The 27141-nt window shown below is 41.9% G+C and overlaps 4 protein-coding genes and 1 pseudogene across 6 annotated transcripts in view; 1 reads left to right on the plus strand and 4 right to left on the minus strand.

Moving 5' to 3' along the window:
- Positions 1-755, minus strand: part of adarb1b (adenosine deaminase RNA specific B1b) — a 136168-nt gene extending 135413 nt beyond the window's left edge. For all 3 annotated transcript variants that reach the window (XM_030080614.1, XM_030080615.1, XM_030080613.1), the window contains exon 1: positions 561-755. The gene's annotated coding sequence lies outside the window, so the exon portion shown is untranslated. The remainder of the gene's footprint in view (positions 1-560) is intronic.
- A 5362-nt stretch (positions 756-6117) lies between these two features.
- On the minus strand, positions 6118-7050 carry LOC115379753 (olfactory receptor 1D2-like). The gene has a single exon (XM_030080616.1). The coding sequence runs from the start codon at positions 7048-7050 to the stop codon at positions 6118-6120; it is 933 nt and encodes a 310-aa protein (XP_029936476.1).
- A 1331-nt stretch (positions 7051-8381) lies between these two features.
- LOC115380191 (uncharacterized) lies at positions 8382-11577 on the plus strand (annotated as a pseudogene).
- A 3333-nt stretch (positions 11578-14910) lies between these two features.
- Positions 14911-15873, minus strand: LOC115380192 (olfactory receptor 1D2-like). Its single transcript, XM_030081281.1, has one exon. It carries the CDS (start codon positions 15871-15873, stop codon positions 14911-14913), a length of 963 nt encoding a protein of 320 aa, XP_029937141.1.
- Positions 15874-22944: 7071 nt separating this feature from the next.
- On the minus strand, positions 22945-25248 carry LOC115380194 (olfactory receptor 2K2-like). The gene is made up of 3 exons (XM_030081283.1): positions 24325-25248; positions 23105-23202; positions 22945-23011 (listed from the first exon to the last, which is right to left on the minus strand). Exons 1-3 carry the CDS (start codon positions 25246-25248, stop codon positions 22945-22947), a joined length of 1089 nt encoding a protein of 362 aa, XP_029937143.1.
- Positions 25249-27141: the final 1893 nt, after the last annotated feature.

The raw sequence follows: 27141 nt of genomic DNA on the forward strand, positions 1-27141 counted from the left end.
GAGGACGACATGCAATATTCAATGTACTGTAGTGTGCATTATTAATTCTGTTTATTTTCTCCTCTCTGCTAAAAAAAAATCATGCGCTGTTCAGCGGCGTCTTGCGTAGCCTACACGGCACGGCTGGCTTGTAAGCAGAAGGGCATAGCTGCATAATATTTCCATGTGTTTTCCCCACCACCACCACCTCCACCATGATGTGGAGTTAACGCTGGGTTAATAATCGTGTTGTGTCTTTGTCAGCTACATGATGCGGTCTCCCGGCTGGACCTTCCCAGGCAGCACTGACAGGGTCCAGAGGAGAGACGATGACAGCCATAAAGCCCACCGCCGCGCTGCCTACACGGAAGGCAATTCAACAACGCCTACACTAAAAGTAAATATTGTGTATACACGTGATGTATTTCTGCCCAGTGAATGCCAATGGCTCCGCTGGTCTGAGGGATTACCATTACATAAACACAGCCGGACACACAAGCATATTATCCCGTTTGTTTTGTCGCCCGCCGCGCTACCCAAAAAAAAAAAGGAAAAAAAAAAGACGTAAACAGCGTACTCACGGCTTGTGTAGCAGCACAAACTGAGGCTTCCCGGGTCCCTTCCAATCCTCCGTGCAAGTTCACATCAAAGCTCAGACGTGTGTCGGCCTCCGTGTGCTCTGCTGCTGCTGGGGGGAAGTGTGTGGAGGGGAGAGCCGAGGCTGAACAGGCGCATGTACCGCAGTGCTCCGAGTCTCCGCCGCTGGCCTGGAATACTCTCGCGGTGTCGCTCAATGACGAGTGTCAACGCACAATAACAACGGACACAAGACTTCCGGTCCCACACTTCAAAATAAAACCACCTTCAACGAGCATTTGTTGGGATGGTGTCTTTTGAAAATATAGCATACTAATAATCCAAAATCCTCCATTAATTTATTTATTATTTAAATATAAACTATAACCTCATACAGTTAAATAAAAAACAGTATACATTTTTTTTGGGGGGTATATTTTGGTTAAAGACCCCTATGAAATGGACTTTCTTGATTTTTTTGTAGTTCCCGTTGAAACACGTTGTTTTGGTGGAACATGATTCAGGGAAGGATCTTTCACAAGTGCAAACCGATTTTATTTGAAGGGATAAATGGACAAGAGAGGATGCTAGAGGATTTGTTAAGGTTTTATTGGTTGAAATTACACCCACCATTAATTTACACCCAATAGTGCGGGATGATGTCGCCATTTAAGAAGTAGAGGTCATGTGAGGTCATGTCATGGGGACTTGAAGCGGTCAGATCACAAAATTTGAATGGGGAAAAATGGGTGTTTAAGTGTTTGTCGTTGTCATTTTGCTAGTCCAGAATAAAATGGCAATTGTATATGTATAGGGCAATAAGAGCCTGTCATACCCATTGGATGTTGTGCTGTGGCTGCTTACCGACAGTAGTAAATAAAAGGAATAGGTTGACCTTCGTGTTGATTTGAATGGGAAAGTGCGTTCTACTCCATTTCAAGTTCTGTGGGTGAGATATTAATGTTTGTTTCACATTTGACAATACATTATATTTCTAGCTATCTATTTATCTATCTATATATGTCTCAAATTCAAGACACTCTTCCCCTTTTATTTTGAAGGTAAGATATCCTATTTTCCGGTCTCGGTGTGTTTCTCTGGGCACTTGGGCAGCTCGCTCACCGTGAGCGCGAAACGTGGAGGCAGACGTCATGTTTTCATCGAGGTGGAGTGCTCCAGCGGAGGAAAGAGGGCTGAAGGGAAGAGCTCTCACTCCCTCTCTCGTTCAGTGTCTCCGGCTGCCTTTTCCGGGTGACTGCGACAAACAGGATCTGGAAACGCGGCAGTGACATAAAACGTCAATTAGATCTGTTCTCCATGAATTTATGTGAAGGGAAAAAGATAGGGCTTACTGTTGCAAACATAAGTTTTCATTAAGAACAATGTGGTTGATTGGAACACAAATGTATAAAGGTCAATTTATGCAATCCCAATATTAGGACCACAGTAAATTTGAGGACTTTATTCTTGTATTATTACAAGTTTATTTCAATAATATTGTAATGATAATCTGTTTTCATAGGCTGATATTACAAAATGATTCTTATGACACTACAACTGTACTGTCGTAACATTACTACTTTATTCTATTTTTAAGTGCTGCCATACTGTGAAACATGGAGTAAAAAAAAAAAGAAGAAGAAGAAGAAATGACAGCAAAGTAGCTCTGTGCAGCTAGGACAGCCTTCTCAACAGAAAAATAAGAGCTCTGCAGGCAGATTTATTGCTGAAACACAGTGTTTAGACACATGCTGTTTCTGCAGGTTTTCAGTGATGTAGGCACTGGCAGATCTAGGGGGTGGCAAGGCCTTTTTTTAGGTTGGTAGCTGCCACTGTAAAAAAAAAAAAAAAAAAAAAAAGGCTTAACCACCCAGTTGAACATGTGTGGGAGATTTTGGACTGGCACGTTTCAAAGCGCTCTCCACCACCATCATCAGCTCACCAAATGACAGAATATTTTTGGAAGACACACACACACACACACACACACACACACACAAAATTCTTTGCTTTGGACTTTGCTCCTCTGGACTGAGGCTTCAGATGTTGTTCCTGGAATCTGCTGGAGCCGCTCTCCCAGTTTGGGGGTCACAGCCCTGAGAGCTCTGACTACCACCGGCACCACTGTTGTCTTCACTCCCCACATCTTCTCTAGCTCTTCTCTCAGCCCTTGGTATTTTTTTTTTTCTTTTTTTTTTTTGAGCCTCTCCTGTTCCTCCTTCTTGATGTTGCTGTTGCTTGGGATCACTAATCTATCACTACTGCCGTCTTCTGCTGTTTGTCGACCACCACGATGTCTGGTTGATCAGCCACCACCAGCTTATCAGTTTGGGTCTGGAAGTCCCACAGGATCTTGGCTCTGTCGTGTGCGTGTGTGTGTGTGTGTGTGTGTGTGTGTGTGTGTGTATTTCTTTCACACTGTATTTTTAAAATGTTGAATAGAGAATAAAAAATTTGAAATTAAAATTTACAACTAAAATGTATTAGAATTAGCCCTGCGATGGATTGGCGACCTGTCCAGGGTGTTTCACTGCCTTCGCCCTATGAGCGCTGGGATTGGCTCCAGCACCCCCCCGCGACCCTAGTGAGGATAAGCGGTTAAGAAGATGAATGAATGAATGAATGTATTAGAATTAGAATATGTATGTATAAATCAATTCTTAATACATGTGCTTTTTCAACACGTCACCTTGTAAATGCTCATGAAGCCATTCTGATTCTTATACAATAATATAATTATAATACAGTGTATCAATAATTGTTGATTCCATTCTGCTGATTTCTACTGATCACTGTGGTTAACAGAAATGAGCTGTCTCCAGTGTTTAGGACAGTTTCTGTTCATTTGGCAGTATTCTCTCAAACTGGATGTTGTTTCGGTTTGTTTTGAGTTTGCAAACCTCCTCACCTGCCAGTCGAACATGTGTTGATCACACCAGCTTCAGACGGGGTGCTGTGTCCCTGGCCATGTCACCATTACATGAACATTTTAAAGTGTGTCTAGAGTTTTGTAATTTGCATTGGATTCCCAGATTATATGTTGTAATGTAATCCTAAAATCATGAAAGTACAACCATTGCTGAAAGACCCCCACTCTATACAAGGAGGACCAGTCGTTTTTACCCACTGAGTCATCTTCTCCATAGAAGATCTTTGGAGAGGTTTGGCTTCCGTTTTAGCTTCAATCCTTGACCAGAAAAAGAGCACTTGTCTTTTTCCAGGGAATTAATGACAGCGTCTTTCTAGTGTAGTGTGGACTTGGTGAGTTAGTGATTTTTAGAATCAAGTAAAAAATAAATAAATAAATAAATAAATAAATAAATGAATGAATTAATGAATTAATTAATTTTAGACAGAGGATGGCACACATGTATTTAGGAAGAAATATTTTGTTACTCTCAATTAATGACTTTAAATGAAATACATAAAGGTTAAAGGATTTTTTTTTCATTTCATTTTATTTTATTTTATTTCACCTTTTCCATACAGGCATATAGGCCTATTGAGTGAACATGTTCTCACACTGGCCTCATTTCATTTTGCTGTTTGGAGCCAAATTTCTGTCCACCCAAAGACTTTTTTCAGACTTTATTAATTAATTATTATTTACACATGAACAGAAAAACAAGAACAAGAAAAGGAAAACATCCCTGCTGTGTGTTACAAGTTTTCAGTTTTGCAACATGTTCATGATTTGATAAAACAATCCAATACAATGTTTAAGGAGAGGACATCCTGTGAACATGATGTTTGAATGACTGGGGAAACTGCAGAAAGTGTTGCATCCCAGGTTTCCTATTTTATTTACACTGAACTGTACTCAAGTAACTATACGTTAGATTATGGCCTGGGCCCTTTGCTGCATATCATCCCTCTCTTTCCCTTGCCTTTCCTGTCTCTCTCTACTGTCACTATCAAAAACAAAGTGAAAAATAATCTTTGGAAAAAAATTCTTGCTGTTGCACTCAATGCAAGTCAGCCTGCACTGAGTGCATCACTGACATTAAGTTCTGTATGTCCCAATACTCAAACAAATGTATAAACAGATAATACATTCGGATATGGTTCAAAATACAGCCTTGACACTCAATTTTAATTTAGTTATTGCCATTTGCTCTTTGATGCTGTCCAACAAAAAATCTTATATATGTATATATACACCTTATATCTCCATAATATCAGCTTTTCAGAAACTGGGAAAAACAGTCTTGTCTCCAGCTTGGCAACTGTATATTTTTCTGTGTATATAATTTGTTTTTTAAATGTTTCATAGCTCCAGTGGCTGTGGAAATTTCTGAATCCACAGGGCAGCATGTAATTACTCCAATTAAGTTAAAATATGAAAATAATCAAAACTGGAGAGTGGGTTTCACTGGTCAGCAATGTCATGAACCTTCAACAGGCAAGAGGGAGAGACCTCTTGTGCGGTAATAACAGAAGAGTACACAAGAGGGCGACATAAGGTCAAATATTTGTTGCATAAACGCCACAGCTTGAGCTTGGTGCAGTTTCCCTGAAAGATAAGGAGCCCTGTGTGGGTGTTTTTTCATTAACCAGTATATAAAACTATTGAGCGATGGCAGGGAGATTATTCATGCATTTGAAGGCTGCTCTTGGTTATTTCTGTAAGGCTTCTCAAGGTAGTAGCCCTTTAACAGCAGGTATTCAAACCACATATTTGCAAAATATTTGCTCAGTTTTTTTTTTTTTTTTTTTCACATTTTACCATTGATTTGAAGGGAAGCCTGTATTGCATGATTTATAATATGAAAAGTTTTGTAGATGTTGGTTTTCTCAGAACCAATGCGCTGCTGTGGTCAGACCTGTTAATAAATTGTGCATGAGAAGAGTTTGGGGGGGGAAAAAAACAAAACAAAACAAAACAAACAAACAAACAAACAAACAAAAAAACATCAGGCGTATTATAATTTCCAGCTCGGCCCTGCTCACATGTAAATATTTTCAATTTGGCATCTTGTGTTAACGTTTGACTTTTTGACATTTGGTTTCACATGTCATATTCCCTCATGTCTTACTAAGTCATGTTGTTTTTCTTTCTTTATGCATGAACTCCATTTCTTTGCTACACCTGCTTTTTTTTAGATGTCCCTTGTATGTCTCTCTAAGTGGTGTAACATTTGTGCATGTGCTAACATTATGAAAAAATCTATATCAACATCCTTGTTCAAAATAGTGTCATTTTAATTTCTTCATTTAGAGACTAACAATTATTATTCCATTTATTATTCTAAATTACAGTGTATTTATTATACACTGATATGCAAATCCACATATCATTTGCTATACTTTTATCAGCTGAGATGGCCACACCTAAATGGACAGGGGTCAGAAATTAAGTATCATTGTACTTTGGGCTAGAACATCAGCAAAATGCAGGTGTAAATATGATGCACTATGCCATATAACATAACTTCTTCCTTTCTGTGATTTTTGCTTGGACTGCGCACCAGGAGTGTAAGAGCGCAGTGGTAACCCTGTACACTATGCCATATACACACATACACAGTAAAGACTTCCAGGTTTCCTCAAAAGTGCCTATAACTATTTACTTTTACCACAAAGGAAGCCCAGGATTCTGTTCCGCACTTTGGTCAGTTTGAAACCATAAATTAAGGGATTCATAACCGGAGGAATGAGAAGAAATTCCATTGCGACAAAATTTTGAAACACTTGAGGTAAATCTTTGGAGCCGAATCGCATGTACATTACATCAAAGACTATGGTAACGAGAAAAGTGAGCAAAGAGAATAAATGTGGCACGCATGTTTGCATGAACTTCCTCCTGTTTTCAATAGAATTCATACATGTTTTGAGCAAATACATATAAGACCAAACTATCATGAAACCATGAAAGACATAAAATATTATTGTCATGTATGCAATTATAGTGTTAACAGTCGTGTCAACATAAGAGCAAGCAAGTTTAACAATTATCCAGTTCACACAGTAGAGTCTCTGAATCTTTGAACTGCATAGTGTCAGTCGAGAAGTCAGCAGAATGTTAATGGAAATAATACAAAAAGGTATTATCCATGAGAAACTTACTAACTGAGACAGTCTCTGTTTAGTCATGATAGAGTGGTACTCCAGTGGTCGACATATGGCCAGATATCTGTCATAGGCCATAAGTGCAAGAATAGATAGATCACTGCAAGCAAACGAGTACATTACTAAAGCCTGAACAAGGCATCCAGAATAAGAGATAACATGAGACAGAGACAGTAGATCCAGGAGGAATTTGGGGTAGAAGCCTGTAGTCCCATAAAGCCCATTAATGCAAAAAGCGCACAACAGAATATACATGGGCTCATGCAGGTTTTTATCCATGATAATGGTCAGGATGAGAGAAATGTTTACCAGTAAAATCACGCCATAACACAACAATGTGAGAGAGAACAAAGTGACTCGGTGGTCTGTTGTCTCACTTAACCCTGAAAGAGTGAACATCTTTATGATGGAAACATTATCCATCATACAAGGAAAACATTAAAATAATTTGAATCTAGTACCACTAGTGTTACCTACCAATCTACCAAATATGCAGAGGTAGAGGTAGACTGCATCCTGTGCTGTATGTCTCAATCTGCCGTAGTACCTGCTGTCCTCCCACATCATCTGCTTATATGCTGTCTGACTACAGCAAAACATGAGTTGGAAGTTCAAACTGGCCAGTGAGTGGTCTGGAGGAGCTTGACTTGAGGTAGCTAACTGCTGCCGGGTGCCCAACCCTAACCCTAAACTGAAGATAGTTCAAAGCCAATCTATGGAAAAAAAAAAAAAAAAAAAAAAAAAAAAAAAACACTATAAAATACACCTACAACATAAGCTAAAATTTCAAGACAGGACAAAGAGAACAGGGAACTGGAATGGATAGTCTACTCACTAGCTTAATGTAGGCTGTTTTTTTTTGTTTTTTTTTTTTTGGACATGAGGTTGTATGAAATCCTCCCCAGCAGTGTAGTGCATTAAAAGGGATTTTTTTTTTAACTTAATGAGTCCCTTGGCTAAAGTTCTGCCCTCCTGGAGTATTGAAATAGGTTCTTCCAGCTAGTTTGCTGGGATCTCTAATATACACTTAAAGGGCCCAATCAAGGATTCATGGGAACTGGAAGCAAAATTCACTGAACAATCATTAGCAGCCACAGACACCACCAAAACGCAAAGTAACAACATTAAAGCTTTACCTTTGATTTTAGTGTGTTTCTCTCTCTCTCTCTCTCTCTCTCTCTCTCTCTCTCTCTCTCTCTATTTCTCTCTTTTTTTATTTTTAATAATCATGCTTTGCCCGCTACCTGGCTGGTCTGTATAAGGTTGGTGATCTGTGCACTGGGTGTCCTTAGATAATCCTAACCTCACATATTCAAAATGTGAGGTTCTCTCTCTCTCTCTCTCTCTCTCTCTCTCTCTCTCTCTCTCTCTCTCTCTCTCTCTCTTTTAATTTTTTTTTAAACTTTTAATAATCAGGCTTTTCCCGCTACCTGGCTGGTCTGTATAAGGTTGGTGATCTGCGCACTGGGTGTGTGCTTAGATACATCACTGAGGATGCGTCCCAGTGCATCCAGGGGATGTTTCCTACAAGGTTAAAGCCTGGCTAAGCCTAGGAAAAGACTAGGTGACAACCAAGAACAGTTTGGAGACTACTGGAGAGACAGTTGACGGCTCGGAAAGACGGCACCGGGGACAGTATGGGTTAGCACCCCAGCCTGTATCTTTCGTGAGAAAGAACCCCAACAAGCTACGGAAAGCCCTACAGAGAGATACACCCAGGAGATCCCGAGAGGGGGGAGAATGAGATCTCCAATCGGATGGACCTAAGGTTAACGACCCCAGCAAACAAACTGACTACGAATATAGCATGCATTTGCAGCAAGCTGTGCAAGAATCAGCATGGGCTAAAAATCCATCAGGCCAGAGTGAAATGTTTGGTGCGGGAGAGCGAGGTGCAACGCACAGGTCTCGAACCTGGTGAGACGCAGGAGGAGCCCGGCCAGGAGGCACCACACAGAGCCCAGTCCCTCCATGTTCTGAATTCTCTCAATTCAAGCAGAGTAGTTCCACAGCAGCGGATTAAGTGGCCCCCAGCCAGCAGATGGAAAGAGTGGCTGCAGTTTGATGAGGATGTGTCCAACATCATCCAAGCCACAGCTAAAGGAGATGTTGATAACAGACTCCAAGCAATGTCCACCATCATTGTCAGCTATGCATCAGAAAGATTTGGCGTGCTCGAGAAAGGAAACACCAAGACCACCACCTCCTACATCATGAACCGCAGGGCCACCAAGATCCGTCAGCTGCGCCAGGAGCTTTGAACCCTCAAGAAACAGTTCAAAACATTAAAGGAGGAGAAGCAACCTTTAGAAGAACTGTATGAGATCCTGCGGAAGAAGTTGAAAACCCTCCACAGAACAAAGTGGCATAGGACGAGAGAGAGCCAGGAAGTGCGTGGCCTTCATTGCCAATCCCTTCCGCTTTGTTAAACAGCTACTTGGGAACAAGCGAAGTGGCTGGAATGCTCAGCAGAGGAAGTGAATCACTTCCTCCAGAACACCACGAGCGATCCACTGAGGGAACAAGACTTGGGACCCAACAAAGCTCTCATCAGCCCTGCCCCACCAACAGCAGAGTTCAAGCTGCTGGAGCCAAGTCTGAAGGAGTTGAAGAGGTCATCAAGGCAGCCCGCTCAGCATCTTGCCCAGGCCCCAGTGGTGTACCCTATCTCATCTACAAGCGTTGCCCAGAACTTCTCAGGCACCTGTGGAAGGCTTTGAAGGTGAACTGACAAATGGGGAGAGTAGCCGACCAGTGGAGGTGTGCAGAGGGAGTCTGGATTCCCAAGGAGGAGGACTCAAAGAACATCAACCAGTTTCGGACAATCTCACTACTGAGTGTGGAAGGGAAGGCGTTCTTCAGCATCGTCTCCAGAAGACTGACCGAGTTTCTCCTCAAAAACAACTATATCGACCCTTCAGTGCAGAAGGGTGGGATTCCTGGAGCTCCGGGCTGCCTAGAGCATACCGGTGTAGTTACACAGCTCATTAGAGAGGCCCATGAGAACAGAGGCAACGTAGCTGTGCTGTGGTTGGACCTGACCAACGCCTACGGGTCCATCCCACACAAACTGGTTGAGCTTGCACTACATCTCCACTGTTACTTACTGTTCCCAGTAAGATCAAGGACCTGATCTTGCATTATAACAATAATTTCAAGCTCAGGGTCACTTCTGGGTCAGTAACATCGGACTGGCACCACCTAGGCAAAGGAATAATAACAGGCTGCACAATCTCTGTTACACTCCTTGCCCTAGTGATGAACATGGTGGTCAAGGCAGCTGAGGTGGAATGTAGAGGGCTCCTATCCAAGTCAGGTGTTTGACAGCCCCCTATAAGAGCATACATGGATGACCTCACCATCACAACTACATCAGTCTCAGGGAGCAGGTCGATCTTGCAAGGACTGGAGAAACTCATCACGTGGGCAAGGAAGAGTTTCAAGCCCTCCAAGTCGAGGTCCATGGTGCTGAAGAGGGGGAGTGTGATTGACAAATTCCGTTTTTACATCTCAGGAATAGCAATCCCATCCATCTTGGAGCAACCAGTCAAGTGCTTGGGCAAGTTCTTTGACTCCACCCTAAAGGACTCTGCTGCCATCAAGAAGTCAAGTGAAGAACTTGGAGCTTGGCTCACCAAGGTGGACAAGTCCGGCCTCACTGGTAGATTTAAAGCCTGGATCTACCACCACTCAATCCTACCCCATGTCTTGTGGCCTCTCCTCATCTATGCAGTCCCAATAACAACTGTGGAATCCCTTGAAAGGAATATCAGCAGTTTTCTTCAGAAGTGGTTGGGCCTTCCCCGCAGTCTCACCAGCGATGCGCTGTATGGGATGAGTAACCCTCTGTGGCTACCCTTTAGTGGGCTCACTGAAGAATTCAAGGTGACACGCACAAGAGAAGCCCTACAGTACAGGGATTCCAGGGACTGCAAGGTTTCATCAGCCGGGACTGAGGTGAGGACAGGAAGGAAATGGAAAGCAGGGAAGGCAGTGGAGGTGGCAGAGTCACGCCTAAGGCAAAAGGAGCTGGTGGGGGTTTTGGCAACAGGGAGAGCTGGCCTGGGCTACGTCCCAAAGACTCATGTCAGCAAGGCCCGGGGCAAGGAGAGACACCAGCTACTCCAGGAGGAGGTCCGAGCAGTCGAGGAGGAAGAGTGAGTGTGCAGAGAGAGAGAGCACATTGCAGCGCAAAGTGATCTGGTCAGACATGATGCAGGCAGACTTCCATCGCATCCACTTCCTTGTGTAGGCGGTCTACAATGTCCTCCCAAGCCCAGCAAACCTCCATGTTTGGGGGAAGAGCGAAACACCTTCATGGCCCTTCTGCTCTGGAAGAGGCTCCTTCGAACATCTCCTCAGCAGCTGCCCAAAGGCTCTGGCTGATGGCTGCTCAAGGTGCTCGCTGAGAGTATACCCCTAGCCATCAACACCAGCAAACACCATCACACTCTGAAGAAGGCAGTCCCCTTCATCAAGGCTGGAGAGAAATCCCGGACACGACCACAGACAACATTAGGCCTCCGTGCAGCCCCTCCATGCAGCCCCTGATTGGCAGCTGCAGGTCGACCTGGGCAAAGAGCTTAAGTTCCCCCAGCACATTGCAATAACATCTCTCCGGCCAGACATGATCATCACCTCGGAGGCTTCAAAACATCTGATCATGCTGGAACTTACAGTGCCTTGGGAAGAGTGGATAGAGGAAGCCAACGAGAAGAAACACACCAAGTAGGCTACCGGGAACTGGAGGAGGAGTGCAGGGACAGGGGCTGGAGGACATTCTACGAGCTCATAGAAGTTGGCTGTAGAGGCTTGGCAGGACGATCACTCTGCAAAGTCCTCGGCTGGCCACTAGGTGGCTGTGGATTAAGAGGGCTGATCTGTAGGTTGCTACTGGGATGCAAGTCAGGGACTGGTCACCCCCGGCTGGGTTGCCTGGGCGAGGGTGTATGATGTTGCGAGACCCAAAACACCCGATGACCCCAGGATACATCACTGAGGATGCGTCCCAGTGCATCCAGGAGATGTTTCCTACAAAGATAATCCTAACCTCACATCTTCAAAATATAAGGGCATTACAAAAAAGTGTTTATGTTTCCTAGGACGTAGTGTTGTAGTACTTGAGATCGGTCTTGGTCTCGAGACCGGTCTTGAGACCACGTTTTGAGGGGCTTGGTCTCGTCTCGGAATCGAAGGCATTTTTACCCGGTCTTGTCTCGGTCTCAGACTGGGCAGACTCGGGATTTTTGATCAAGACTGGTTGAGACCAGCCTCTCACTACTTTGCTATGAGAAAAAAGAAAAGTGCAGCTGCTGCCTTCCTGGTGTAGCACAGCCTTTGCGACACCTTGAGTGACACGCCCCCTGAACACGCAGAGTGGATGAAGACAGCTGGAGAAGCAGTGGTTATGTTTGGCGTCTCCGGGAAATCGACATGAAAAATGTTGGCAAACTCTGGCTGGCTTTCTCTCTTGTTGCATAAGTTCTTCATGGCCATGCATAGGATTGCCACCCGTCCCATAAAATACAGACTCGTCCTTAAATTGACAATGAAATGTTGCGCAATTTGTCCCGTATTTTCATAAATGCCCCATACACGTCTGTCACACACACATCAACACTGAATAATGAACAAAATAAAACACAGGACATGTTAAAGGCAGCTAATTTAATCGTGGCAGGACCAGCGTAGCGAGAAGCTGATGCGAGGTGCGTGACTGTCTGCCTGCCTGCCCGCTCCTGTCACGGGTTGCCTAGTTACACACAGATGCTGGGCACTGCGCGCACCAGGGCACCTGCGTGTTTTAAAGATGTTGGCTACACCCGACACTCCACCACGTCCCAAAAAGCAAAAATGTTTGCAAAAGTACAGATGTGAATGGGAAGAGGTTAACCCGTGGCTTGACAGCGTCAGTGGCAACGAGTACAAGGCAAATTGCAAAACGTCTTTTCTGTGGCTCATTGTGGACTGGCTGACATGCGGCAACATGAAAGAGGGGGTCAACATAGAATAAACATAAGAACGGACAGGAGGGGGCGCCCCGGTGGCTCCCCTGCCCGGTGGCTCCCCTGCCTTTCCTGTCTATCTCTACTGTGTTTTTAAAGTCGAATAAATAAACATAAACATAAATAAACAATATAATTAATCAACTGTGGCCTTTGCCTATTTGAAGAACAACTCAATCAGAACTCTGATTCATTACAGTAATAAATAAATAAATACATTACATACATACAGTCATACATAAGTAAATAATTAGTGGCCGTGGCCCCAAGGTCGAGGAGCTGAGGTAGGCATCCTTTATTTTCATTTCTGAAAGGTGGCAACCCTAGCCGTTCATCTAACTGTTCATCTAAGCTGTTTTTTCTTTGTCTGTGTGAGTGTGCTTAATTTTTTGCATCTTTGGAAATCTACTTGTGTCTTTTATAAGACCCATGCAAAAACTAAAAGAAAGTGTATCTTATTTCAGATGAAGGTGTATTAATCTCTTTACACTCATTATAAGCCATATTCACCTGACAAATCCAGATTAACATCTTATTTCAAGATATAAACCAAAAAAAGTCTTAATTGCTTGAAATGAGTCAAAATATAGCTGTCAAAGCATCAAAATGCAAAATATTCTCAAATTGCTTAAGTTAAAGACCCATGTTCAAGAAACCTTGCTGAAATTTTTTTTGTTTGTTTGTTTTTTTCACTTAGTTCGTTTAATTTAGGCCTTACTCCTTTTTATTTTAATCTTTCTTTATGAAATGATATTATCATTGTTTGTCAGGTCAATGCAGTTTTAGAAGGTATGATGGCATACTTTTTACAAGAAGTCAAACAACAAATTTCCTCGTTGTGCTGGTTAGAAAACAACAGCATTTTGTTTATGTTGCTGTTGCATTTGTTTAAAAGCAAACTTAGTTTAAAAGAGATACCTGTCATTTTGTTCTATTTTGTTAGGATTTTTCTTTAACATATACGGTCTTGGTCTCCTATTGGTCTCGACCTCCAAATGTCTTGGTCTCATCTCGGTCTTGCCTCCAAATGTCTTGGTCTCGTCTCGGCCTTGCCTCCAAATGTCTTGGTTTTGTCTTGGTATTCTCTAGTCTCTTGACTACAACACTACTAGGACGGCAAACGAATTATTATATTGTGTGAGTTGGTTCCTTTTTTCGTAGGAAAATCCTACTCATTCTGCCTTTATGTTTATGTTTTTTGAGAGCTGTCTGAGATGAAAACTACCTTTTCATCCATGAGAACTGACAAGACTTTTGACACCCCTACAGAAAATTGCACCGGCAAACTCAAATGTTAAAGTGTCCAACTCAGCTAAAGTTATTATAACAATCTTTCTAGTATTCATAATAATGCTTAAAACTAAAAAATACTAGCCAAAGTATATACTTGTATACACAAAATGTATACTTTATTGAAGCACATGTTACAATATAATTCCCAATATTAGTGTCTTTTCTGAGTCTTTGTAGGAAACTGAAGAGACCCCTGATGGTGAAAGTCTGAGGAACGTTGCTTTTAGTAGAGCAGGATGGGGTTTTTGGTCCTGAAAGGGTCATTTGGGGTCCTGGGAGAAGAGTGAGAGAGGATGGTCTGACATTTGCAGGCATCTTTAGTTGCTACAGTTCATTTCCAAATCTCAGTAGTCAAATGGTCAGCAGCATATAGCAACATACACCATGAAAGTGTTCCCAAAACCATTCTTTGTGTTAGAATGAACAAGTTTTTGGAATAAATTGCAGTGATGAATAAGAGATTTACCTCTTGCAATAAAACACAAAACACTGTAGAGAACTATAAAACATCCGGTAGCCCCAGAGTAAAAGGGGCAGTGTGGGAACAAAAAATGTTCCTAACTGCTCATCCAAACAACTTCACACTCAAAACTGCACTTCCAGCGGTCTTAAGCGGTAAAGTCTGAAGTCGATCAGATGAGAAGTTGTGGAGAAAATCGTAAGACAGACAGATATTTCTCCTTTTATAGAAAGATATAGATATAATATATAGCATTATAAAGATTCCAGTACACATAAATTATAATCACTGGTACAACATGTACAACACAGAATGCAGAGACAGATGTATGTTCATGTGAAATGTAGATAGGACACTTTCACGTCAAATATGATTACAGCACTAACAGGTACAAGGCTAATTTGTGAGATGTGAGATAATCAAGAAACAGAAAAACATTACTTTACTTGCCATCACAATTCTGTTTTCAAATGTAGATAAGGATTTGCACAGATTTTTATCCCAAATTTATTTCTATTAAGTTGAGAGCTATCCAGTGATGTGAAAAGTCTGCTCTTGACACTTTACATCTTTCCTTGTTGTATGAAATAAACTCAGGATTCTGTTGCGGATTTTAGTAAGTCTGAATCCATATATGAAGGGGTTCATGACTGGAGGAATAACAAGAATTTCTATTGCCATGAAATTCTGGAGGTCTTGAGGTAAATCTGTTGACCCAAATCGCATGTACAACAAATCTAAAAGAATAGCTGCAATAAAAGTGATCAGAGATATTAAATGTGGCACACAGGTTTGCATGAACTTCCCCCTTTTCTCTTGAGATGACAAGCATGACCTGATCAGACACATGTAAGTCAAAAAAATAAAGACAGCGTGTAAAAAATAAAACAAAATATTAAAATATGCAATGACATAGTTTGCTTTGGGTGTCGTGCAAGCCAGTTGAACAACCATCCAGTTGACACAGTAGATCTTATTTATGTGTGAACCACATAAAGGGACTCCTAATATTGAGGCTGTGTTCATGAACATACAAAAAAGTGGTATGAACCAGGAGAAAAACAAAAAGGCAGAGATTCTCTGTTTTGTCATAATGGAATGGTAGACTAGAGGTCTGCATATAGCCACATATCTGTCATAGGCCATTATGGCTAAGATTGACAAATCACTGCAAGTTGAGGAGTGGATCACAAAACCCTGTAACAGGCATTCAGCATAAGAAATGACAGGAGAAGACAGTAAATCCAAGAGAAATTTGGGGTAAAAGCCAACTGTCCCATAAAGCCCATTGATGCATAGATTGCACAGAAAGATATACATAGGCTCATGAAGGCTTTTATCCATTATAATTATGCAAACAACAACAACATTTCCCAGGAGAATCACTAAATACCACAGCAAAGAAAGCAAGAAGAGGATGATTCTTTGTTCCAATGTGTGAGTTATCCCTGAAAGAGTAAGCAGCGGTAAAGCCGAAACATTATCCATCATTTGTCACGAAAACCTCTTTCTTAAAATAGAGCAAATTTAAGAACACAGCAGTGGCAGTGTTAAACTACCTCATTACATTACCCTTGACACCCGACCTCGAATTATTAGAGGACTGTCCCGCTGTATGTGTCCATCCCTTCCAGTCTGTCCCTAGCGTTTGCTCCTTGGTTTAAATCCTTTCAGCAGCAGGAGGCTTTAGTTCAAACAGGCCAATCAGTGAGCTGCTTGAGCTACTGTAGGAGGCAAAACAAAGAAGAAAAAACAAGAAAAGAAATTGGCTCATGATGATGCCCAAAACATGTGGTATCAGTAGGGGAGTCCAAGATGGCGACAGCGTAGGACGCAGCTCCTGAGCTCTGTGAGAAACACGCTCAAGTTAACATTCTTTTGGCCCATTTTTTCACGCCAAAGTAAGTTTAAAGTATCCCTTTATGATTTGTTGATTTGCTTAGGTACATTGGAGACTGTTACATGCTGGGAAGAAGACAAAGGACAACCGTAGTCACAAACATGGATGACGATCCCATAACGCCGGACATGCTACCGGACATTCTACAGCCCATGCTGAGAGAGGCGATGAAGGAAGCACTTCTGCTGCTAATGAACGACTTTCTCCAACCCATGTTACGGGGAATGGAGGAAAAATGAATGGGGAAGGTCGACGACATTGGAAAAGAATGCGTCCCCGAAATCGCCAAGCTACAAACGTCGGTCGCTGAACAAGCAGAGAGCATTCAGAACATTAGCTTGTCTGCGTCTCATATGGACAAGAAGGTCACCAGTCTGGGGAAGAAATATGACGATTTAATGGAGAAAATCATAGGGCTCTAGTTTCCCTGCGCAGTGCAGGGTGGCGCAGTGAGGCGAACCCTGCGCAGAGCTAGTTTCGACCAGCGAAACGCGAGAGGCAGACAGTTTGCAAGTTTCGCAGACCGAGGTGCACCAAGATGGGAGTGGCGCCGCAGCAGGGGGAGGTGTCGACAGATTCAGCTTGGTGCAGTGACAGTTTCATGCCAAAAGGCTTCGCCGAGGTGCACCAAAAGCTCGCCTCCTGAAATCACGTCTACTTTCCATGCAAGGCAGAGCTGGGCTGGCGCCAGGGCCGGCTTTTGGCATAGGCGATATAGGCAATTGCCTAGGGCGCCATCTGCTGGAGGGGCGCCGCTAGCGGGCAGAGGGGCGCCGAAGGGCGCAAGGGAGTAATTTTGTCTAGAGCGCCAACACAGGTAAAGCCGGCACTGGCTGGCGCAGTGGAATTTTGGCTGACCGGCGGGCAGTACGCACACGTCAACAAAACCTCACAGATTGTCAGGCACATTAACAATGCAATAAATACCCACAAAAACCACTATTTAATGCTATAACCTCAATCAGCACATAAATGTATCTCCATATCGACTGTCCCGTCACAACTGATGTCAGATCAAAGGAGATTGGCACCGTTTGGCAGCGTAATGGAAACCCAACCTGATCACCTGTCAGTCAAACAATGTGTCCAGGACGGTGATGTCTTTTTTCCAGTCATGGTGTCTGGCGCTGCTCGGGTTAACTACACAGTTCTTCTTCCATATATATAAATATTCCACACTGGGTTTCCGTTATCACCGGAATCACCGGACTATGACTGGTAAAATCTGCCAAAGTCTGGTAATTTTTAAATGTCCGGTGAAAATATTCCCTCTAAGCACAATTTGAATTTTATTGAAACAGTCAATTTCAACGTAATTTTGTTTATTTATTTATTTATTTATTTATTTTAAAATAGCCTGCATGATCCCTGTCTCCAGTGTACCAGAGAGAGAGGTTTTTCTCTGCAGAACCGGATCAAAACAGCACAGCGAAGTCGCCTGGGGGAGAACAAGGTCACAAGACTGCGCATTGCAAGTTGCGGAGAGACACTTGAGACTTTTGATTATAATTCAGCTGCTGAATTAAATTTTTATTGCATCTATTTGATTTCAAATTGGCTATTAAAATGCTATGAACCAGTTTTTGTTGTTGTTGTTGTTGTTTGCAAATTGTAGTTGCAATTGTTTACAATTGTATGCAATGTTCATGTTAAAAGAGCACAGGCTTGTGCAATATTTATTTATTTATTTTAGAAGTTACGAACGTGAGTCAATTGACAGCACTCATTTTATTTGATATAGTCTTTTCAATAAAAATATTATACGCTATAAATTGACATGCCTTGATATCATTCTTATATAGCCTGCATATAATTTTAAGCTCAGTAAATTCAGATAATATTTGACCCGAATTTCAAACATTTGTCCAGTAAATTGAAAACCTGTCGGTCACGTTGTCCGGTGCCAATTTTTTTCTAAAGGAAACCCTGATTCCACACAAATCAAAAATGTAAAATGCATCAGTTCCTTGCCAGACACCAGGCGTTTCGTTTAGAACAGCAAATGTAAAAGCTTTCATGAACCGGATTTTGTTTGAATCTCTAGTGTGTTGTTGCATCAGTAAGTGATGGAGTCGAAAGTTGCAAAACAAACATGCAAGCTATGTATATGAATATTGCGAGGATTATCCTTTGAGGTAAAAACATTAATTAAAAACGGGGGCTTCACAGTTAAATTTATATTTGCTCGTAAAAATCAATAACTTTAACAGACGGTGACAGAGCTGGAAAAAGAGAGATGCGAGGCAGGTAGGTAATGGAAAGACAGGGGACTGAGGAAGACGAATGTAAGGACAGATGCATGGATGGATGGATGGGTGGACAGATGGATGGCAGGTAGCTCCAGCAACATTCCAGCAGCCAAGACTGGCCTCATTGTCCTGAGTGTGTGTTGTGGCTGCTCTCTTCCTCCATGTCAATTGTGTAAACTTTCATTACGCCTTCGCGCAGCACATTTTAAAGGCGAGGACAGGGGCTCATTTGATTGGTTAAATGTGAATCGGCTGTGTCAAACCCACTCCACGCCTTCTCTCCTCCCTTCCGCCGGTAGGAGGGACGGCGGAGTACTTGAGCCACCGAGCACGGTGTGCCAAACTTGCAAAATCCGCCTGGCCACACTCATTTGGCGAAGCGCATATGCGCTACACCCCTATGGAGGACTAAAAGGGACAGAATGAAATAAATAAATACATCTTTAAATAAATACTTAAAAGTGTCATTAATTAATTAAAATGGGAATTAAATAAATAAATGTGTCATTAAATAAATAAATATGTCATTAAATAAATAAATGTTTCATTAAATAAATAAATGTGTCATTAAATGTGTCATTAATTCATTAAAATACCAGTTCATTTAATGTAAAAACATATATATAATTATTTCATTATTTATTTAATTATTTCATGGACCGGTGTTGCAGTGCTTCATGAATTAATTTTATCTGTCAAACTCACCCATCAAAGTCAGTGGGCGGATCCTAACACCTGATTGGTTACCCGGCACAGCAAGCCAAGACAGATCGACTTCAGATAATCAATTGATGCAGAGCAAGTAAACATATTCTAGAGTGAAAGTTTTTAACTGTTTTGCTTAACCCAGACGCTCAGGTTGCAAAACCTACAGCCGAGAGACTTTACTAAACATCAGGTAAAGCACGCTGCAAGAACTGAGGCTCTCTGCTTTGATGTGGACACACTACGCCAGCACGGGATTTTACCTGCGTCTACACCGGCTGTCACCAGGGAGAGGAGGGAGCGCAAGCGGTGCAAACGTAAACAAACGAGGGGGAAGAGAGCCGGGATCCACGCTAGGCTACAGGCTACAGGCTACAGGCTACAGGCTACAGGCTACAGGCTAAAGGCTACAGGCTACAGGCTACAGGCTACAGGCTACAGGCTACAGGCTACAGGCTAAAGGCTAAAGGCTACAGGCTAAAGGCTACAGGCTACAGGCTAACCCCTCCAGACCAGCAGGACCGTGGCTCTTGCTCTCTAATGTTCGCTCCCTCGACAACAAGCTGGACGAGCTACGCTTGCTAAGAGACACCCGCAGGAGAGAGACTGCTGTGTGCTTGCTTTTGCGGAGACATGGCTCCATGGAAACATCCCATCCCTGCAGGAGTAGAGCACTGAACACTGTCAGAGACCCTTCTCACCCGCTCCACAAATACTTTGAGCTGCTTCCATCAGGCAAACGGTGAAAAGCAAAACCGCTAGAATGAGCAACAGCTTCCTCCAGAAAGCTGTTAGACTTTTAAACTGCTGACTTTACCATCAGTCGGGGATCCTAAGTGAAAAACTCTATCTCATTTTGTGTGCACTACTGCTGTATGTGTAGCTTAATGACAATAAAGCTTGATTTGATTTGATTTGATTTGATTTGATTTGATATTCTGACACACTTGGTGGCGCAACCTTTACTCGGTTCAAGCAAATGGGGGATTTGCAGGAGCAAATGTTACTGCGGTGCGCGATGCGTGCTAGATAGGTGCAGCCACAAAATGTGGAGAAGTTGCCCAGAACTACTCAGAGAAGCAGTAACTAACTGGAGAGGCTCTCAGCAGAACTCCTCCGGCTCCGGCAGACTTCCAGGCTTCAGACCTAAGCAATCGATTGGGCTAGATTCACGTTAGTCCCGCCCACTGACTTTGATGGGTGAGTTTGACAGATAAAATTAATTCATGAAGCACTGCAACACCGGTCCATGAAATAATTAAATAAATAATGAAATAATTATATATATGTTTTTACATTAAATGAACTGGTATTTTAATGAATTAATGACACATTTAATGACACATTTATTTATTTAATGAAACATTTATTTATTTAATGACATATTTATTTATTTAATGACACATTTATTTATTTAATTCCCATTTTAATTAATTAATGACACTTTTAAGTATTCATTTAAAGATGTATTTATTTATTTCATTCTGTCCCTTTTAGTCCTCCATACACCCCCACCTCGCCAGGTCTGCGAAACTAGAGGCCATCATCTTTAAAATTATTAAAGTGTGCTGTGGTAGATTTGGCAGAAAAATTGGAGGACAGCAGTCACGTTGGCTGTCCTCAGCTCCACTCTCTATGGCTTTAAAACATTTCCATTTGCTTTCTCTCATTTCTGAAGGCATTAATTATAATGTGACTCAGGGATTCATGGGAACTGGAGGCAAAATGCGCTGAACAATCATTAGCAGCCACAGACACCACCAAAACACAAACAACATTAAAGCTTTACCTTTAATTTAATTAGTGTATTTCTCTCTCTCTCTCTCTCTCTCTCTCTCTCTCTCTCTCTCTTAATAATCAGGCTTTGCCAGCTACCTGGCTGGTCTGTATAAGGTTGGTGATCTGCACACTGGGTGTCCTTAGATAATCCTAACCTCACATCTTCAAAATATAATATAAGGGCATTACAAAAAAGTGTTTTTGTTTCCTAGGATGGGAAACGAATTATTGTATTGTATAATGTTACAATCCTAAAGATGGGAAATGTCTAGGGAATTTAAGGGAAGTAACAAAGGCGGTTGTACTGGCATGTGCAGCCGTTTATTTGTAGCAAACGGGTAAATAAAGGGCACAAAAAGGGAAATGCAGGGAAATGGGTACACAATAAAGAGCAAAATACACACAAAAGAAACAATACTGGTCTGCTCTATAACAAAAAGAAACACTAACCTACCTGGTCAACAGTTCAGCTTTTAGAAAAAAAAAAAAAAAAAAAACAGCTGAAAGCATAAACAAAAAGTGCCTACCTTGGCTACACTAATCTTACCTGCTTAAAACAAAGTTACATTTGAGTCGCCACTCAAAACCCTAAAACAGTAGAAAAATAAATGATCAGTGGCTAAGAAAACAAAACAAAACTGATGCCAATAAATTCCTTAACTAACAAAACAATGGCATCCAATCAAGTACAGATTGTTAAACAATCAGCCAAATGAGTAAACAAAGTTTACAATCCTTCAATTTAACAATGCGTTAACATCCAAAACCGAGTGTAACTTACACAATTCACAAAGCACAAAGTAGCCTACAAGGTATCCAGTCAAAAGACACAGAGGCGGACTGCTCACACTAAATCACAGCCGCCCCGGTGGCTGTCACAGGAACGCTTTTAGGAGCAGGAAAAGGATGATTTGGCAGGCGACGACTGGACCAGCGGCAAATGAGAGGCGGGGAAAACAGCAGGTGGGCAACGCAGGCAACAGCACCAGAGGGCGTGGACCCGAGCAGGGAATCCCGTCATTTCACTCAGAAAATAATACATTGACACACGGAAAACACACCACAATGAACAGAAACTAAACAAGACAGTGAATGTATGAAATATACAATGAATGAATGTAAAATAATTAATGAATAATGAGGAGGCCGTAACGTATGAGTTGATACATTTTATTTTTATAGGAAAATCCTACTCATTCTGCCTTTATGTTTATGTTTTTCGAGAGCTGAACTCATCCATGAGAACCGACAAGACTTTTGACACCCCTACAGAAAACTGCACCGGCAAACTCAAATGTTAAAGTGTCCAACTCAGCCAAAGGTATTATAACAATCTTTCTAGTACTCATAATAATGCTTAAAACTAAAAAAAAACACTTGTGAAAGTATATACTTGTATACACAAAGTGTATACTTTATTGAAGCACATGTTACAATATAATTCCCAATATTAGTGTCTTTTCTGAGTCTTTGTAAAAAACTGAAGAGACTCCTGGTGGTGAAAGTCTGAGTCTGCTTTTAGTAGAGCAGGATGGGGTTTTTGGTCCTGAAAGGGTCATTTGGCGTCCTGGTTAATGTTCCCCCTTGTGCAGAGAGGGCAAAAAAGAGAGAGAGGATGGTCTGACATTTGCAGGCATCTTTAGTTGCTACAGTTCATTCACAGATCTCAGTAGTCAAATGGTCAGCAGCATATAGCAACATACACTATGAAAGTGTTCCCAAAACCATTCTTAGTAGTGTAGTGGGTATGCTGACGACATAGGACTGTCGAGGGTCATTCCCTTAAATAACATCCACAGTGACACGTCAATGGCCATGGAAGCCCAGCAGCTGGACAGCTGGGTTGCATCAAACAACATGCTGTTAAATGGTAAAAAATCAGTGGAACTGAGAATCTGTTTCTCTAAAAATCCACCACAACCTGCTCCCCTATTTCTTGGGGGACAGGAAGTTCCTGTGGTAACCACCACCAAATACCTTGGGTTTCACCTGGACTCTGATCTCAGCGGGGACACTCACATAGAACAGGTAGTGAGGAAAGCCTCCAGACGGCTCCACTTTCTTACTGTTCTGGCCAGATATGGCCTACCTTGTGAGGATCTTGTTACCATCTACACTGCTGTGGTTAGGCCATGTTTGGAGTATGGCAGTGTCCTTCTGGTGGGGTGCAATCAGAGACAAGCCGCACTACTGGAGAGGGTGCAAAAAAGGGCCCTCAAGATCATCTCCAGAGGTCATACCCCACCACCACTGCTCCCATTACTTCAGAGCAGGAGGGAACAGGCAGCCATTCAGTTGGTTAAAGAAATGACACATACTCAATATTCACTCCATGAGCAGATAACACAAACAGACTGCTGCGGAACAGCAACAACTTCACACAGTTCAAGTTCAGAACAAACAGGCTGAAAGCAGCAACCCTGCCCACAGCAGTCAGACTGTACAACACAACACAGAAAGGGAAGGAACTAAAGACAGATAGCTGAAGTCCCTGAGGTCTGTGACTTTCCAGTCTGTAATTTGTTGCTGTATGTCTGTCTTTTTAAAATGTATAGATTGTATAAATAGCTGTGTATTTGTGTATATTTTATGGTCTTATATTCTATTGATAGGTATTCTATTTTTTTTAATGTAAATTCTGCTTCTTTTCAGTTGTTAACTGTGAGCATGAATATTAAATAAACTCAAACTCAGAATGAACAAGTTTTAGGAATAAATTGCAGTGATGAATAAGAGATTTACCTCTTGTAATAAAACACAAAACACTGTAGAGAACTATAAAACATCTGGTAGCCTCAGAGTAAAAGGGGCAGTGTGAGAACAAAAATTGTCCCTATAATCAGTTGCACAAATGACTTGATTGGGTGTTTTTTTCTAGTCTCAAAAGAACAGCATGCTATTTTTCTGTACAAAAATACAAATGCTACTCACAGGTCAACTGCTCATCCCAACAACTTCACACTCAAAACTGCACTTCCAGCATTCTTCATATAGTATTATAAAGATTCCAGTCCACATAAATTATAATCACTGGTGCAACATTTACAACACAGAATGCAGAGACAGATGTATGTTCATGTGAAATGTAGATAGGACACTTTCACGTCAAATATGATTACAGCACTAACAGGTACAAGGCTAATTTGTGAGATGTGAGATAATCAAGAAACAGAAAAACATTACTTTACTTGCCATCACAATTCTGTTTTCAAATGTAGATAAGGATTTGCACAGATTTTTATCCCAAATTTATTTCTATTAAGTTGAGAGCTATCCAGTGATGTGAAAAGTCTGCTCTTGACACTTTACATCTTTCCTTGTTGAATGAAATAAACTCAGGATTCTGTTGCGGATTTTAGTAAGTCTGAATCCATATATGAAGGGGTTCATGACTGGAGGAATAACAAGAATTTCTATTGCCATGAAATTCTGGAGGTCTTGAGATGAATTTTTTGACCCAAATCGCATGTACATCAAATCTAAAAGAACAGCTATACTAAAAGTGATCAGAGATATTAAATGTGGCACACAGGTTTGCATGAACATCCCCCTTTTCTCTTGGGATGACAAGCATGACCTGATCAGACAGATGTAAGTCCAAAAAATAAAGACAACGTGTAAAAAATAAAGCAAAATATTAAAATATGCAATGAAAGCGTTTGCTTTGGGTGTCGTGCAAGCCAGTTGAACAACCATCCAGTTGACACAGTAGATCTTATTTATGTGTGAACCACATAAAGGGACTCCTAATATTGAGGCTGTGTTCATGAACATACAAAAAAGTGGTATGAACCAGGAGAAAAACAAAAAGGCAGAGACTCTCTGTTTTGTCATAATGGAATGGTAGACTAGAGGTCTGCATATAGCCACATATCTGTCATAGGCCATTATGGCTAAGATTGACAAATCACTGCAAGTTGAGGAGTGGATCACAAAACCCTGTAACAGGCATTCAGCATAAGAAATGACAGGAGAAGACAGTAAATCCAAGAGAAATTTGGGGTAAAAGCCAACTGTCCCATAAAGTCCATTGATGCATAGATTGCACAGAAAGATATACATAGGCTCATGAAGGCTTTTATCCATTATAATTATGCAAACAACAACAACATTTCCCAGGAGAATCACTAAATACCACAGCAAAGAAAGCAAGAAGAGGATGATTCTTTGTTCCAATGTGTGAGTTATCCCTGAAAGAGTAAGCAGCGGTAAAGCCGAAACATTATCCATCATTTGTCACGAAAACCTCTTTCTTAAAATAGAGCAAATTTAAGAACACAGCAGTGGCAGTGTTAAACTACCTCATTACATTACCCTTGACACCCGACCTCGAATTATTAGAGGACTGTCCTGCTGTATGTGTCCATCCCTTCCAGTCTGTCCCTAGCGTTTGCTCCTTGGTTTAAATCTTTTCAGCAGCAGGAGGCTTTAGTTCAAACAGGCCAATCAGCAGTGGCGGCTGGCCCATAGGGGGCGCTGGGGCGCCGCCCCTCCAGACGTGGAGGGGAAAAATCTCTAATGTATATATTTACAAATTTTATCATCAGTGTCAATTTTACTTAATAGTGTGTGCCTACATGCAATCTGAATAATTTAAACAACATTTACACCAACTGACTCATTCAATCAGTGGTGAATTTCCTCCGACAGACTGTATCATTTGTCTTTAGGGGCGCTTTTCAAAGCGCCCCTGACCTGCAGCTAAATAGCCAATCCGGTTATGGTTGCTAGGGGAAAATGATGAATAATTGGCCAATCAACGTCGCCAAATTTAACGCCGTAGGGGCGCTGGAAATGTCGCCCCTACGTCCACGTAAAATGCGTGAAGGTTTCGGATTGCTAAAGCTACTTGAGGAGCCAGCGATCATTGTTTTTCGTAGTGAGATTCCCAGACTTACGGTGCCCTACGAAAAAAAAATACCGCGAGGAGTGAGTGAGAGAGATAATGGCGGCGACGTTGACAGGAGTTCAAGAGCAGCAGCTTCCACCAAATTCGCTGAGATCCTTATTAAATTACCCTTTTGCGAGAAGGACGGTAGCGGAAAAAATCCACGTTAAGGAGCTGGGACACGACAAGCCCGAAATCAACATCCAACAGAAAACCAAGGAGAAAGCTACACCCTATAGCAGGACTTTTTGCCGGAGCTGGTTTCAGCGCAAGCCGTGGCTGACAGGTTGTGGAGCAGCCAGTGCACTTTTTTGCTTCCCCTGCATCCTTTTCAGAAGTGACAGGTATGATTCAGCGTGGACACACACAGAGACAGACACACACACACACACAGAGAGAGACAGACCCAGTGAGAGAGACAGACACACACCAGGGATGCAAACAGCGCGCCGAAAAGCGCAACTCGCTTTTTGCCTGGCCATTTGGGTGAATTTCATGGCCATTTGGGTGACTGTTTTTAACTCGGAATTTGACATAATAACAACGGCACCGGCACCGCACGAGCCAAAAGGCAACACCCACAAGGCAAAGAAACTTTCCAGGCTACAGCAGCGCACTGACATAGATTATTACAAAGCGAAGAGGTGCCACTCGGCTCTAGTTTCACTGGCTAACAGCAGCACACTGGCTTAGCGTGTCTATTCAGAGAAGAAGTATCACTTTGGCTTATTTTTCATATTCAATCTGTGTTATCACAGGCATACTACTGCTCATTCATTGGTGGTTGAATTGTTAGGTCTGTTTGATAAGTAATTTACATTTTTAAAACAAATGATAATCTAACATATTGTTAAATTATTGGAGTCAAGCTTGCTGGTAAACATCTACTCCTTCAAGATAATTTATTATGTTCTACAACTCATAATACTACATACCTAGTGTTTGAGCAACATATCTCCTCTGTGCTACAAAAGATCCGCTGTAACCCCCTGTTGTTCTGTTGTGTTTGTGACATGCACTGACAAATTTTGCTGCTTCTATGGCACTGATGCTTTTTTCTTCAAGCAAATTTTGCATTTTTTCTTGATCAGATAGGGTAAATCATCTGATTATGTTTTAATTTTTGAAAAGAACTTTGCTGTAAACTCACTCACTCACTGTTGATTTGTATAGATTCAGCTGAAATCCCTTTCTGTAAATTTATCTCATTATTGTATTGTATTGTATAGTATTTGATA

Source organism: Myripristis murdjan, chromosome 21 (genome assembly GCF_902150065.1).
Source record: "Myripristis murdjan chromosome 21, fMyrMur1.1, whole genome shotgun sequence".
In the NCBI taxonomy this organism is placed as follows: Eukaryota; Metazoa; Chordata; class Actinopteri; order Holocentriformes; family Holocentridae; genus Myripristis; species Myripristis murdjan.

What these genes read in the sequence shown, in the direction of transcription:
- LOC115380194 (XM_030081283.1), bottom strand. Translation starts at nt 25,248, where the DNA reads ATGATGGATAATGTTTCGGCTTTACCGCTGCTTACTCTTTCAGGGATA. An exon ending in TTCATTCAACAAGGAAAGAT is followed by an intron (nt 23,203 to 24,324) that starts GTAAAGTGTCAA and finishes CCTCTCCAGTAG; the next exon opens with TGCGGCTTGTCTCTGATTGC. An exon ending in GGTAACAAGATCCTCACAAG is followed by an intron (nt 23,012 to 23,104) that starts GTAGGCCATATC and finishes CGCTGAGATCAG; the next exon opens with AGTCCAGGTGAAACCCAAGG.
- LOC115380192 (XM_030081281.1), bottom strand. Translation starts at nt 15,873, where the DNA reads ATGATGGATAATGTTTCGGCTTTACCGCTGCTTACTCTTTCAGGGATA.
- LOC115379753 (XM_030080616.1), bottom strand. Translation starts at nt 7,050, where the DNA reads ATGATGGATAATGTTTCCATCATAAAGATGTTCACTCTTTCAGGGTTA.